General features: G+C 45.6%; 2 protein-coding genes across 2 annotated transcripts in view; one reads left to right on the forward strand and one right to left on the reverse strand.

Moving 5' to 3' along the window:
- On the forward strand, positions 1-7,567 carry rasl12 (RAS-like, family 12). Its single transcript, XM_056278459.1, has 5 exons — positions 1-402; positions 684-740; positions 872-945; positions 1,041-1,231; positions 6,918-7,567. The coding sequence occupies exons 1-5, from the start codon at positions 276-278 to the stop codon at positions 7,258-7,260; spliced, it is 792 nt and encodes a 263-aa protein (XP_056134434.1). The 5' UTR covers positions 1-275; the 3' UTR covers positions 7,261-7,567.
- A 3-nt stretch (positions 7,568-7,570) lies between these two features.
- Positions 7,571-15,670, reverse strand: part of si:cabz01068815.1 (solute carrier family 51 subunit beta) — a 68,158-nt gene continuing 60,058 nt past the window's right edge. Inside the window, exons 5-7 of the mRNA XM_056278457.1 lie at positions 13,340-13,430; positions 12,922-13,205; positions 7,571-8,831 (exon numbers count right to left, since the gene is read on the reverse strand). Of these exons, the coding sequence (XP_056134432.1) occupies positions 8,692-8,831; positions 12,922-13,205; positions 13,340-13,430 (515 nt within the window). The 3' untranslated portion in view covers positions 7,571-8,691. The remainder of the gene's footprint in view (positions 8,832-12,921; positions 13,206-13,339; positions 13,431-15,670) is intronic.

The following is a 15,670-nucleotide window of genomic DNA, read 5'->3' on the forward strand; positions in this document are numbered from 1 at the left end:
TCCATGTCGGACCAGCTTCTGCACCCTCTCTGCAATGTTTCTCTTTCATTTTTAAGATGACAAGGCCGATATTTCTTTTTGAAAAACACTCCAGCCTGGGAGGTCTGTATGCTGCACCTCCACACAGACGTGGTTCTTCAGGTTTTCCAGACATGGTGGAAGTTGTGATTTTTCAACGTTACCTTGAACATGCGCAGACGTTGTAGGCCACAACTGCAGATACCCAGAAAAGGAAAGCTCGAAATCCGGCAGTGTGTCTGCTTCAAGGACAGGACATGTCTGTGATGTTTGGAAAAAGCAGGACGAGTGTCTCGGCCCCTGTGGCTGAGCGGAGTCAGACTGAGAGGAGTCAGACTGAGTGTCATGTGGTGGTTCTTGGTGTGATGGGCTCTGGAAAGTCAGGTCGGTGTATTTATGGGACAGTATAATCTGCTTAAGCCGTATGCTGACAACCCTGTCTTCTGCACACAGTTGTTTATTGCAGTGTCTTAGTAACCATTTGTAATTCTACAATTCTCATATTCAGTTTTATTTGGACTGTAAATGTTTTTATTTTCCCTGTTTGCCAGAATATCAACAGCATGACGTCAGGTTCATGCAGAACCTCTCTCATGGCCTGATGTGATCCTGCATCTGTAGGCATGAGAAAGAAAACACTTGCTTCCTTCTTTCCTCTTTTGCAGCACTGACGGTGAAGTTTCTTACGAAGCGCTTCATCAGTGAATATGACCCCCACCTGGGTAACTTCTGCCTTGTCCTTTATGAACACCGCTCTTCCTTTACTCAGGCAGTACGAGCTCTTATGTGGATCAGGATGTGTTTGTGAAAATAACCAGGTTCTGTTGGTTTTCATGCCCTGGCTGCCATCTAGAGGACATCTACTCCTCAGAGGAGATGGTGGACCAGCAGGCGGTGGTGGTGAAGGTGATGGACACTGCTGACCAGGTAGCTTTCTGCCGTCACACACACACACGAGTTGACAAAGAAACCAGACACAGCTCAGAAGACTTGCTCAGTCTGGTGTTTCTGTCTACATCCAGGACGGTCCTGTGAATACCCAGCGCTACTTGTCCTGGGCCAACGCCTTCCTGGTGGTCTACAGCATCGATAACAGACAGAGCTTTGAGGGCTCTCAGCAGTACCTGGAGACAGTGGCCCGTCATAATAAAGGCCTTCAGGAGGACGCTCCCATCATCCTGCTGGGCACCAAGCTGGACATGGAGAGATACAGGTTTGTCCGGGCAGGATGTGTGGTGCTGGTTGTGCTGATGTGTCCTCACTAAATGTTCAAGATATTTGCCTTTTTTTTTTACTGGTGAGTAATTTTTCATTTTCTGTCACTATTCAGTTAAGGAAAAAGAAAAGCCTTCAAGGGTTTGGTCAACGTAAAACAGCAAACTGACAGTACTCTGGGTAGTTTCATGCAGCACTCAGCTTCATGTTCAAAGTGTCTTTCCTTGGTACCAAAAGCAGGTTTTCACTAAACAATGACTACACACTTTTCTTTCACCACATGATTATTAAAAGCACATGTAGAAAATCCCCACAGTTGGTGTAAACACCTGAAAGGAGCCAACGGTGCATACCTAATGTCACAATAAGACTACTGAATGGGTGTAGCATGTCACCATTCCCACATAGTACTCTTGTCTGTTGTTCTTTCAGTTTTCAAACAAGGTGCAGTCAGTTCATCTGGACACAACGTTTATCGACAGAAAGGTTTCATCGTCATCTAAGTGACCGCTTCAGTCTCACCTGACTGCAGGTGTCCCCACCCTTATGCACAATACAGTGGCTGCAGGTGTCCCCACCCTTATTCACAATACAGTGGCTGCAGGTGTCCTCACCCTTATAAACAATACAGTGACTGCAGGTGTCCCCACCCTTATAACCAATACAGTGACTGCAGGTGTCCCTACCCTTATAAACAAGACAGTGACTGCAGGTGTCCCCACCCTTATAACCAATACAGTGACTGCAGGTGTCCCCACCCTTATAAACAATACAGTGACTGCAGGTGTCCCCACCCTTATGCACAATACAGTGACTGCAGGTGTCCCCACCCTTATTCACAATACAGTGACTGCAGGTGTCCCCACCCTTATAAACAATACAGTGACTGCAGGTGTCCCACCCTTATGCACAAAACAGTAACTGCAGGTGTCCCCACCCTTATAAACAATACAGTGACTGCAGGTGTCCCCACCCTTATTCACAATACAGTGACTGCAGGTGTCCCCACCCTTATGCACAATACAGTGACTGCAGGTGTCCCCATCCTTATAAACAATACAGTGGCTGCAGGTGTCCCCACCCTTATAAACAATACAGTGACTGCAGGTGTCCCCACCCTTATAAACAATACAGTGGCTGCAGGTGTCCTCACCCTTATAAACAATACAGTGACTGCAGGTGTCCCCACCCTTATGCACAAAACAGTAACTGCAGGTGTCCCCACCCTTATAAACAATACAGTGACTGCAGGTGTCCCCACCCTTATGCACAAAACAGTAACTGCAGGTGTCCCCACCCTTATAAACAATACAGTGACTGCAGGTGTCCCCACCCTTATGCACAATACAGTGACTGCAGGTGTCCCCACCCTTATAAACAATACAGTGACTGCAGGTGTCCCCACCCTTATGCACAATACAGTGACTGCAGGTGTCCCCACCCTTATTCACAATACAGTGACTGCAGGTGTCCCCACCCTTATAAACAATACAGTGACTGCAGGTGTCCCCACCCTTATAAACAATACAGTGACTGCAGGTGTCCCCACCCTTATAAACAATACAGTGACTGCAGGTGTCCCCACCCTTATAAACAATACAGTGACTGCAGGTGTCCCCACCCTTATTCACAATACAGTGCCTGCAGGTACCCCACCCTTATAAACAACACAGTGACTGCAGGTGTCCCCACCCTTATAAACAATACAGTGTCTGCAGGTGTCCCCACCCTTACAAACAATACAGTGACTGCAGGTGTCCCCACCCTTATAAACAATACAGTGACTGCAGGTGTCCCCACCCTTATAAACAATACAGTGACTGCAGGTGTCCCCACCCTTATAAACAATACAGTGACTGCAGGTGTCCCCACCCTTATAAACAATACAGTGACTGCAGGTGTCCCCACCCTTATAAACAATACAGTGACTGCAGGTGTCCCCACCCTTATGCACAATACAGTGGCTGCAGGTGTCCCCACCCTTATTCACAATACAGTGGCTGCAGGTGTCCTCACCCTTATAAACAATACAGTGACTGCAGGTGTCCCCACCCTTATAACCAATACAGTGACTGCAGGTGTCCCCACCCTTATAAACAAGACAGTGACTGCAGGTGTCCCCACCCTTATAACCAATACAGTGACTGCAGGTGTCCCCACCCTTATAAACAATACAGTGACTGCAGGTGTCCCCACCCTTATGCACAATACAGTGACTGCAGGTGTCCCCACCCTTATTCACAATACAGTGACTGCAGGTGTCCCCACCCTTATAAACAATACAGTGACTGCAGGTGTCCCACCCTTATGCACAAAACAGTAACTGCAGGTGTCCCCACCCTTATAAACAATACAGTGACTGCAGGTGTCCCCACCCTTATTCACAATACAGTGACTGCAGGTGTCCCCACCCTTATGCACAATACAGTGACTGCAGGTGTCCCCATCCTTATTCACAATACAGTGACTGCAGGTGTCCCCACCCTTATAAACAATACAGTGGCTGCAGGTGTCCCCACCCTTATAAACAATACAGTGACTGCAGGTGTCCCCACCCTTATAAACAATACAGTGGCTGCAGGTGTCCCCACCCTTATAAACAATACAGTGACTGCAGGTGTCCCCACCCTTATAAACAATACAGTGACTGTAGGTGTCCCACCCTTATAAACAATACAGTGACTGCAGGTGTCTCCACCCTTATAAACAACACAGTGGCATAACGGCCCAAACCAACGACCAGTTTCATATGCAGATATGGGTGTGAGCATTAACTAGAGTTACAATGGTCATGTGTACTATTCACAGAGGATTGGGGAATCGTTGCAATAAAGCACTGTAAAATGGTGACAGATGTACTCCAAGCCCCTAACCCTAATCCTAACCCTAACCCATTGTGCTCCAGTGGATGATGAGAGTCAGACCTTAAGTACTGATCAGTATGTGTTGGTTCACGGTAAACATCAACAATCAAATGTCCTCCATCACCAGTTGCAATTTCACAGTGTAAGAAGACTACCCTGTCATGTTCCACATCCTCCCTTATGAATTTGATGTGGTGTCCACAGAGTTAATGTGGTTGGTGAAACGTGGTACATCCTGAGATTTAATTTTAACCCAGGTGTCGTCCACAAATCTGAACCAGTGGCTAGGTGGTATCCCTGGATAGGACACCAGAGCCTCTTTTCCACTTCCTCCACTTACAAGTTGGCCACTACAGGTGAGACTGGGGGACCCATAGCACACCCACGCCTCTACCTATAGTACTGCCCCCTGTATGTGAAGTACGTGGACTGAAGACACAGCTTCAGGAACAGACACACTTGGTCAGTGTTAAGGGTGGTGCTATTGCTAAGGGTGGGGTCGTTTTGTAATTTCATACAGACTACCTCCACTGCTTCATCAACAGGAACGCAGGAGAAGAGAGACATAACATCATAAGAGACCATTGTTTCATCCTCCTCCATGATGACGTCCCTCACCTTATCCACAACATCCACAGTGTTGTGAATGTGATGTTCATTACTGCCTACCAACGGGTTCAGAACAGATGCCAGAAACGTAGAGAGGTTATAGGTCACTGAGTTAATCATACTAACAACAGGCCATAATGGCACATCCTGTTTATGTATCTTAGGTAACCCATACAGAGTAGGTGTAGCGCCCCCTGGGTATAATCTGTGGTACAACAGTCTGTCAGTAGCATTGTCCTGTTCTAACAGCTTCAGACAGTCTACCACCTTTTTCTTGGAACCACTGCCTGGATCTGGTTTCAGGGGCTCGTAAGTGTTCATCTTGCTAAGTGACATCATAACACTCTCATGATAGTCTGTCTGGTTTAATACACCAGGGCGTCTGCCTTCGTCCGCTGGAAGGATGAGATGTTTTTGTCCTTACTGAGAGTCATGAGGACATTCCTCTCATCTCTACTGATGTTGGACGGTGATGTCTTCACGTTGCTGAGGCAGGCTGAAACTTTCATCCACAGTTGCTCCGCTTCCGGGTCCACAATGTTGTTTCTTCGGATGGCTGATTCCGTGGCTGTGATCAGTTCCACTAGTGGGACTTGCCATGGCGTGACTGCAAAATTCAGCCCCTTAGCAAGAATGTCTTTCGCCACCTGGGTGAGTTCGCTGGTGTATGTCTGGCTGTTGTTGATTGTTGATGTTTACCACAAACCACACATACTGATCAGTACTTAAGGTTTGATTCTCATCATCCACTGGAGCACAAACTAGGAGTCATCAGGACGCTGGACCACCGAGCTGACAACGTCCCCACCGACACAGCGGCTGAGGAAGGGGAGAAATCCCACATTAAACAGGCCCTGGTTAAGTGTGGTTATCCTAACTGGGCGTTCGTCAAACCAGGAAGACGGCCAAACAGTGCACCAGCCAATACAAGAGAGGAGAAGGACGACAGCTGTCCAAGTGTAAACCAGTGGTGATTCTGTATGTGGTGGGAGTGTCAGAGAAGCTGAGATGTGGATTTTCAAAACACTGCATCTTGGTTGCTTTCAAACCCCAAAACACGCTGCGGCAGAAATTGATCCACCCCAAGGATCAGGTCCCCCGGCACAAACAGAGCAATATAGTGTAGCTGTTAAGCACCAGGAGGATTGCCGTGACTTGTACATCTGGGAAACCAAACAGATGCTGGCCAGGAGGATGACACAACGCAGAAGAGCTACCATGTCAGGCCAGGACTCCACAGTCTACACAACCTACAAAGTCTACACCATCTACAGACCAGTGGCCGCTCTTTCAGGGATGAGGATATGCACATCCTTGATAGGGAGGAACGCTGGTTTGGACAGGGAGTCAAAGAGGCCATCTGTGCTTTGAGAAAATGACCATCCCTGAACCGGGGGGGGGGGCTAGGAGTACATCTGTCACCATCTTACAATGCTGTGACTGCAACTATTCCCCAATCCTCTGTGAATAGTACACATGACCATTGTAACTCTAGTTAGTGGTCAGAGTAATGATGAAACTGATCATTGGTTTGGGTCGTTATGCCACTGTATTGTTTATAAGGGTGGGGAGACCTGCAGTCACTGTATTGTTTATAAGGGTGGGGACACCTGCAGTCACTGTATTGTTTATAAGGGTGGGGACACCTGCAGTCACTGTATTGTTTATAAGGGTGGGACACCTGCAGTCACTGTATTGTTTATAAGGGTGGGGACACCTGCAGTCACTGTATTGTGAATAAGGGTGGGGACACCTGCAGTCACTGTGTTGTTTATATGGGTGGGGACACCTGCAGTCAGGTGAGACCGAAGAAGTCACTGAGATGATGATGAAAAGTTTCTGTCAATACACGTTGTGTCCACATGAACTGACTCCACCCTGTTTGATTTTCTTACCTGGATTATTGCGCAGCATCAAGACATTCTTTCACTCTGCAAAGACAAATGGCAAGATTTAAAGCACTTTCTATTGAAAAACGTCGGTCTGTAAAAGTAGTGTTGAGAAGTAAAGGTTTTTCTAGTGGACAAGGTAAGGTGTCCTGAAACCTTTGAGAAACACCCCACACTCACGTCTCTGATAAGCTGTGAAGTCATAAGTCCTGTAAAGGAGACCCTGCACTTTACTTAATCATTACTATTTGGTTCATCATGTGTTGATGGACTGCATGTGTTTTCTACACGCAGGACTGTTCAACCCTTTTCTCTTCCTCAGGCAAGTTAGTACATCTGATGGCTCAGCCCTCGCAGCTCGTTTTGGCTGTTTGTTCTTTGAGGTGTCGGCCTGTCTAGATTTCCTGTCAGTTCAACATGTTTTTCATGAGGCCGTGAGGGGCGCCAGGCGGGAAGGGGAGAGGAGCCTTCCACTACAACCCTTCTACATCAATGAGGACAAACCTCTGGTCAGCATCTCCACTGTGCCTCCCTTCACCACACCGTGCTACAAGGAGCTGCCAGCTCCTGCCACCGCTAAGCTGGTCACAGTCAAGTCGTCCAGGGCCCAGAGCAAACGCAGGGCCCCGACACTCACACTGCTCAGAGGCTTTAAGATCTTCTGATCCAACTGCTGCTACCGAGGTAGAAGGGCAAGTTCAAAGATCAGTGAGAGAAATACAAAGCGAGGATGTGAGGAGAGCTACACAGTGGAAGGTGAAGGATAAGACTTTGTGCCTGAGAATGTGTTGTCTTATGAGCTAAAATGGCTGTTACCATTGGGGGTGGGGGGCACCATTTGCTGTTAAATACTTTGTATTCTCTTGTGATTGGTGGACTAAATGCAAACTGAATGTTAATTGATAAAGCATTTTGTAAGAGTGAATGTTGCAGGGGAATTACCAATGCATTGTACCATCCACAACCGCGGGGGTCTTTTAATTGTACCATCTGCGGGGTCTTTTACATTGTACCAACTCCTGCCATGGGGGTCTTTTACATTCACTGCAGTGGGGGTCTTTTACATTGTACCCTCCACTGCAGTGGGGGTCTTTTACAGAGGCAAAATAATGTTTCAACATAGACCTTACTCATTTTATAGTTTTACTTTTATTTTTTCTTTAACAAAGTCATAGTTTAAAACAATTTCTTACATGATAAGAAACACAACCGGGCCCATATTCATAAAATATCTCAGAATTACTCTCAGAAATGACACTCGGAGTGCGTTTAGGAAAAAAATCACTCCTTATCAGCTTATTCCAGAGAAGTTGTATCAGTTCATCTGGACACTAAATGTAGTGGGAAAACACTTGCCCAGCATCATGACATCCTAATCTGCTCACTTTGTTTGTTTGTTTGATGACTGAAGGATTCACAGGATTCCCTGCCTGCTAAACAACAACTTAACATTTGAAAATGTATTTGACCTCATATGTTTCTACTGTGCTATTCCCAGCTAACAGCCCACATGTTGTCTCTACAGCTTACACCCTCCAGTGCCGTTTCCTCTCTGCAACACTGCAGTTGGTTTTGTGTGCACTCAAAAACACTGTCAAAAACACAAAAAGGCTAAAATAGCCTTGTGCATGTCCAATGGCATTATAATTTGATGATTTCTTGAGCCTATAAATATAGAATATGATGAAATACTTTTTTTGTATTTGACCAGTGACCCAGCGTCTATATGAAAAATAAACATAGTTGATGGTGTTGTCAATAAGTTGCAACAGCACAGAGGGATGGGGTCATTAACCAACATTATTGGGGGTCCCCTTGATCGCCAAGAAGGTGACAGCCTTGTGGTAACCTTGCACATTGTGTTGAAAAGTAGTTTGAGGCCACTGAGGTCAGGTCCTTGTGCATCATGTGCAGACCCCTCGTATGTTGTAGTCTCTGTCAAACACTACATGTGCAGCCCGTTGATACTGTGGTACCATTTACACCCTCATTCTGTGTGGGTGCAATGGTGCATGTGTGTGTCCCTCAGTGACACCTACAACACACAGAGAGCCGGCTATCTGCATAAATGCAGCTTAGTTGGCACTGACTTCATGCTAACTTGCTGGGAATTCAATGATGGGCTGAATACGTTGAGGTGCTGTCAGTGCTGTCAGGGATGAAGGGATGGAGCGGCTTGTGGATGGTTGTGATGGTCCTACATCACCTCTGCTACATCGCTGCATCTTCCCAGTTGCTAGAAACCACAGGGTTATTATCATTTTTATCTTGACACTGAATGATCCATTTCAGTCTGTCCGGGGACTAATGTGCTCATGAACAAGGTTGGTTACAAACATGATTCCTTCCCTGTTGAGTTGCTCATGCATACTAACTCTCTACCAAAAATGATTCCTTCCCTGTTGAGTTGATCATGCATGCTAACTATCTACCAAACTGATTGCTTCCCTTCTAAGTTGATCATGCATACTAACTCTCTACCAAACATGATTACTCCCCTGTTGAGTTGATCATGCATGCTAACTCTCTACCAAACATGATTCCTTCCCTGTTGAGATGATCATGCTTACTAACTTTACCAAACAAGATTCCTTCCCTGTTGAGTTGATCATGCATACTAACTCTCTACCAAAAATGATTACTCCCCTGTTGAGTTGATCATGCATGCTAACTCTCTACCAAACATGATTCCTTCCCTGTTGAGATGATCATGCTTACTAACTTTACCAAACAAGATTCCTTCCCTGTTGAGTTGATCATGCATACTAACTCTCTACCAAAAATGATTCCTTCCCTGTTGAGTTGATCATGCATGCTAACTTTCTACCAAACATGATTCCTTCCATGTTGAGTTGATCATGCATGCTAACTATCTACCAAACATGATTCCTTCCCTGTTGAGTTGATCATGCATGCTATCTCTCTACCAAACATGATTCCTTCCCTGTTGAGATGATCATGCTTACTAACTTTACCAAACAGGATTCCTTCCCTGTTGAGTTGATCATGCATACTAACTCTCTACCAAACATGATTCCTTCCCTGTTGAGTTGATCATGCATGCTAACTCTCTACCAAACATGATTCCTTTCCTGTTGAGTTGATCATGCATGCTAACTCTCTACCAAACATGATTCCTTCCCTGTTGAGTTGATCATGCTTACTAACTTTACCAAACAGGATTCCTTCCCTGTTGAGTTGATCATGCATACTAACTCTCTACCAAACTGATTCCTTCCCTGTTGAGTTGATCATGCATGCTAACTTTCTATCAAACATGATTTCTTCCCTGTTGAGTTGATCATGCATACTAACTCTCTACTAAACATGATTCCTTCCCTGTTGAGTTGATCATGCATACTAACTCTCTACCAAACATGATTCCTTCCCTGTTGAGTTGATCATGCATGCTAACTCACTACCAAACATGATTCCTTTCCTGTTGAATTGATCATGCATGCTAACTCTCTACCAAACATGTTTCCTTCCCTGTTGAGTTGATCATGTATGCTAACTCTACCAAACTGATTGCTTCCCTGCTAAGTTGATGATGCATACTAACTCTCTACCAAACTGATTCCTTCCCTGTTGAGTTGATCATGCATGCTAACTTTCTATCAAACATGATTTCTTCCCTGTTGAGTTGATCATGCATACTAACTCTCTACTAAACATGATTCCTTCCCTGTTGAGTTGATCATGCATGCTAACTCTCTGCCAAACATGATTCCTTCCCTGTTGAGTTGATCATGCATGCTAACTCCCTACCAAATATGATTCCTTCCCTGTTGAGTTGATCATGCCTGCTAACTGTCTACCAAACCTATTCCTTCCCTATTGAGTTGATCATGCATATTAACTCTCTACCAAACATGATTCCTTCCCTGTTGAGTTGATCATGCATGCTAACTCTCTACCAAACATGATTCCTTCCCTGCTGAGTTTATCATGCATGCTAACTCTCTACCAAACTGATTCCTTCCCTGTTGAGTTGATCATGCATGCTAACTCTCTACCAAACATGATTCCTTCCCTGCTGAGTTTATCATGCATGCTAACTCTCTACCAAACTGATTCCTTCCCTATTGAGTTGATCATGCATGCTAACTCTCTACCAAACATGATTCCTTCCCTGCTGAGTTGATCGTGCATGCTAACTCTCTACCAAACTGATTCATTCCCTGTTGAGTTGATCTTGCATGCTAACTCTCTACCAAACTGATTCATTCCCTGTTGAGTTGATCATGCATGCTAACTCTCTACCAAACTGATTGCTTCCCTGCTAAGTTGATGATGCATACTAACTCTCTACCAAACATGATTCCTTCCCTGTTGAGTTGATCATGCATGCTAACTCTCTACCAAACATGATTCCTTTCCTGTTGAGTTGATCATGCATGCTAACTCTCTACCAAACATGATTCCTTCCCTGTTGAGTTGATCATGCATGCTAACTCTACCAAACTGATTGCTTCCCTGCTAAGTTGATGATGCATACTAACTCTCTACCAAACTGATTCCTTCCCTGTTGAGTTGATCATGCATGCTAACTTTCTATCAAACATGATTTCTTCCCTGTTGAGTTGATCATGCATACTAACTCTCTACTAAACATGATTCCTTCCCTGTTGAGTTGATCATGCATGCTAACTCTCTGCCAAACATGATTCCTTCCCTGTTGAGTTGATCATGCATGCTAACTCCCTACCAAATATGATTCCTTCCCTGTTGAGTTGATCATGCCTGCTAACTGTCTACCAAACCTATTCCTTCCCTATTGAGTTGATCATGCATATTAACTCTCTACCAAACATGATTCCTTCCCTGTTGAGTTGATCATGCATGCTAACTCTCTACCAAACATGATTCCTTCCCTGCTGAGTTTATCATGCATGCTAACTCTCTACCAAACTGATTCCTTCCCTGTTGAGTTGATCATGCATGCTAACTCTCTACCAAACATGATTCCTTCCCTGCTGAGTTTATCATGCATGCTAACTCTCTACCAAACTGATTCCTTCCCTATTGAGTTGATCATGCATGCAACTCTCTACCAAACATGATTCCTTCCCTGCTGAGTTGATCATGCATGCTAACTCTCTACCAAACTGATTCATTCCCTGTTGAGTTGATCTTGCATGCTAACTCTCTACCAAACTGATTCCTTCCCTGTTGAGTTGATCATGCATGCTAACTCTCTACCAAACTGATTGCTTCCCTGCTAAGTTGATGATGCATACTAACTCTCTACCAAACTGATTCCTTCCCTGTTGAGTTGATCATGCATGCTAACACTCTGCCAATCATGATTCCTTCCGTTGAGTTGATCATGCATGTTAACTCTCGGCCAAACATGATTTCTTCCCTGTTGAGTTGCTCATGCATGTTAACTCTCTACCAAACATGATTTCTTCCCTGTTGAGTTGATCATGCATACTAACTTTCTACCAAACATGATTCCTTCCCTGTTGAGTTGCTCATGCATGTTAACTCTCTACCAAACATGATTTCTTCCCTGTTGAGTTGATCATGCATACTAACTTTCTACTAAACATGATTCCTTCCCTGGTGAGTTGATCATGCATGCTAACTCTCTGCCAAACACATATATCTTTTTAAATACACATATATCTTTCCTGTCACAAAATGTGCACACACGCTGGCCACAATGATTTACCATTTTCTACTGCTAACTAGATACCTTGAGGTGTCCCAAAGGTTCTCCAGCTCAGGAGCACCAACGGCTCAGAAGCACCATATGTTAGAATGTTTACTAAAATTCTCTTACTCTGAGGTGTAAAGAAGCCACTTTACATCACTGACTGTCCTGATACTAAAGACATTTCTCTGCTCCGACATACTTTATGAATATGGGCCCTGGTCTGCCCTGTTTTGTACATAATCACCCTTTGTACATAATCATATCAAGAAAAACAAGATTGTATAACGTTAGATAAGTAAAGGGAAAAGAAATATGTCTAGCATTTTAATACTAAAATAAGATAATCACTGTGTCATGCCATATGTTTAATTCTGCACATGTGTAATTGTTGTTGATTTAATAAAACATTCAAATAAATGATCTGGAAATTATCTGAAGACAATTAAGACTGTTACAAAACAATACAGCAACTCTTCCATGATTCTAAGCTACGTCACCACATGTGGGTGATGTCAGGTGTTACAGGTCTGTCACCTCTGAACTGAAGGAGCAGGATTAACAGAGAACGTATGTTGTCTCATGCTGGATATACCTGGAACTTTTGATGCAGCAGTATCTTTTAAATCTTAACTTAAATGTTCACACGCCATCAAATCAGTCCTACCTTCTTCCTCCTCTTTTTCTAGCTGCTCAACCTCCACTGCAGGATCTGGATACAAGGCAAACACATTGCCATCTTTGCAAGTCACCACAATGCCCCCTGGTTTTTGCCCCTCAACCTCCCCGTTCAATGAAGAGAACTTAGTCCCTTGTACCGGGTTCTTGAGTAGGCTGCTGTTCTGAAAGGTGGATTCCAGCTCAGCCTCTCTAATGACTTGAAGTTCTTCAGCCTCAGGTTTCTTAGCCAGGGTAGCTGCGGCCTTGTACTTGGCTATCTTCTTTCTGTTCCTATGGAAAATAGTAGAAGAAAACAATTACATTTATTGTAGAAACGAACACATACACAACACATTTCAAGGTGCATATCTTCACACTGTACATCTTGACATGAACATTTTAACTGGCACCAAGAGAAACCATACTTGCTAGCCATTGAGCCCATTCCAAGCAACATGAAGCCCACGAGGAGGCAGACAAAGGATAGCGCCAGCATCGCAAACTTCCATGGAGTTGCTATGACACAATGAAAACAAGGTGAAACAAGCATCTTGTTACCACATCATTACAGAAAAACTACACAAGGGAAATTCTGACATGGTCTCATTCAGCATTTCAACCTGTGGATCTGTGTATAAAATGACCATACTTCAATCGTTTGATGAAGACATTTGAAAGACAGGAGTTAGAAGAATATTTGGTAACGCTTTATGATAAGTACATGTATTAAGTGTTAGCTGATGGATAATAATGTCGTGCTGGAAGCAGGAGTTGAGGACCCAAATGAGGACAGCAAAGACAGACTGGGCTAGAACAAGGTTTTATCAACACAAGCAAACTCACATAAACAGGGACAGAAGTTACAGACAGCACGGAAGGTATGGGACAAGGCATGCAGCATCCTGTTACCAAGAGTCAAGCTGACGATCAGACAAAGTCGGGGCAACCTGGGGGAATATATACTGTTGGGAGGCCAATCAGGGAAAGGGAACAGGTGAGTAAAGCAGGGCCAGCAACAGAGATGGCAAGCCAAATAAGGAAATGAGGATCATGAGAGCGGACGGCGCAGTGGTTAGTGCAGTCGCCTCACAGCAAGAAGGTCCTGGGTTCGAGCCCCGGGGTAGCCCAACCTTGATGGGTCATCCCAGGTCGTCCTCTGTGTGGAGTTTGCATGTTCTCCCCATGTCTGCGTGGGTTTGCTCCGGGTGCTCCGGTTTCCTCCCACAGTCTAAAGACATGTAGGTCAGGTGAATCAGCCATACTAAATTGTCCCTAGGTATGAATGTGCGTATGTGTGTGTATGTCGGCTCTGTGTGATAGTCTGGCGGCCTGTCCAGGGTGTCTCCCCGCCTGCCGCCAAATTACTACTGGGATAGGCTCCAGCATCCCTGCGATCCTCGCAGCAGGATAAGAGGTTCAGAAAAAAGATGGAAGGATCATGAGAGCAACGCAGGTGCAAGAACAGACAACGCAAGCCATTCATGTAATGGTGGACAGGTGAGCCTTGATGACCGAGACCACACAGCCATGACAGGACACACACCCCCCAAGTGACGGATTCCAGACTTCCCAAATGAACAGACCAGGAGCACCAAGCAGGGTGGGCAAAAGGGGTCTGGGGGAGGGCTCCAGGACCAAGTGATCCGAGAGTGGATGAATGGGGCCAGAGATCTCAAGCAGATGGCTCAAAGACTGGACCGATGGATTCAACTGATCTGGAGGGCAACCAGGATGCAGGACTGAAGGGCGGAGCTGCCCCAGCGGACAGGCAGGTGGATGACTTAGAGACTGGTGACATGGATGGGTCAGCCGCTCGGGGGATTGGCGGCATAGACAGGAAAGCCGCTCGGGAAGCCAGCGCCATGGACAGGACAGTTGCTCGGGGAGCTGGCGACGTAGACAGGACAGAAGCTGGACTGCTCAAGGTGCCAGCGTCGTAGGTGGGACTGCTCAGGGTACCGGAATCGGAGGCGGCGGGACCGCTCGGGGTACAGGCATCAGATGCAGCGGGACCGCTCGGGGAACCGGTATCAGAGGCGGGCAGCTGCTTCGGGTACCTGCAACGCAGGCGGCGGGACAGCCACTTGGGGTACTGGCATCCGAGGTGATGTTAATATCTTCAAGTTGTATACATAAAGAATTTGCTCATTTGTTTCGCCCTGGGTGATTCTGTTAAGCCCCCAGAATTACGTTAGACACCCATGCATACCATAAACATACACATAGTAGGAAAATGCAACATGCAACTGGAAAATGGGTATATTTGACCACCCGCGAGCAGTTACTGCTGTGTGACCCAAATCATGTAGTGTTGAGGTTCACAGATAGGGCCACCTGACCATGGGCTGAACATGGCTTGCTATGTTTGATGTTTCAGGTTTGTTACGAGTTCAACAGGGTGGTGAGGAAGAGCTCCGAGAACTTCTTCGATGCGCTTGACGGTTTCTCTCCAAGCCTGACAGACCTCTTTAGGAAGAAGAAGGGCCTCACCAGCCAGCTTTTAACTGAGCTTTTACATCAGACAAAGGTGGGTTTACTTGTCTACATCAGTCTACTCCCTCTCTTCCCTCTTTTTCTTCCTCTCATTTCCCTTTCTTCTCTCTCTCCTCTCTTCTCCTTTCTTCCTTTCTGTCCTTTGCTCGGTGGTGCAGTGGTTAGTGGTGTAGCGGTGCAGTGGTTAGTGCAGTAGCCTCACAGCAAGAAGGTCCTGGGTTCGAGTCCCGGGGTAGTCCAACCTTGGGGGTGGTCCCGGGTAG

Source organism: Lampris incognitus, chromosome 4 (genome assembly GCF_029633865.1).
Source record: "Lampris incognitus isolate fLamInc1 chromosome 4, fLamInc1.hap2, whole genome shotgun sequence".
In the NCBI taxonomy this organism is placed as follows: domain Eukaryota; kingdom Metazoa; phylum Chordata; class Actinopteri; order Lampriformes; family Lampridae; genus Lampris; species Lampris incognitus.

Excerpts from the sequence above, each read along its gene's own strand:
- rasl12 (XM_056278459.1), top strand. The coding sequence starts at position 276 with ATGTCTGTGATGTTTGGAAAAAGCAGGACGAGTGTCTCGGCCCCTGTG. Across the intron at positions 741-871 it reads TGAATATGACCCCCACCTGG|AGGACATCTACTCCTCAGAG; the intron begins GTAACTTCTGCC and ends GCTGCCATCTAG. Across the intron at positions 946-1,040 it reads TGATGGACACTGCTGACCAG|GACGGTCCTGTGAATACCCA; the intron begins GTAGCTTTCTGC and ends GTCTACATCCAG.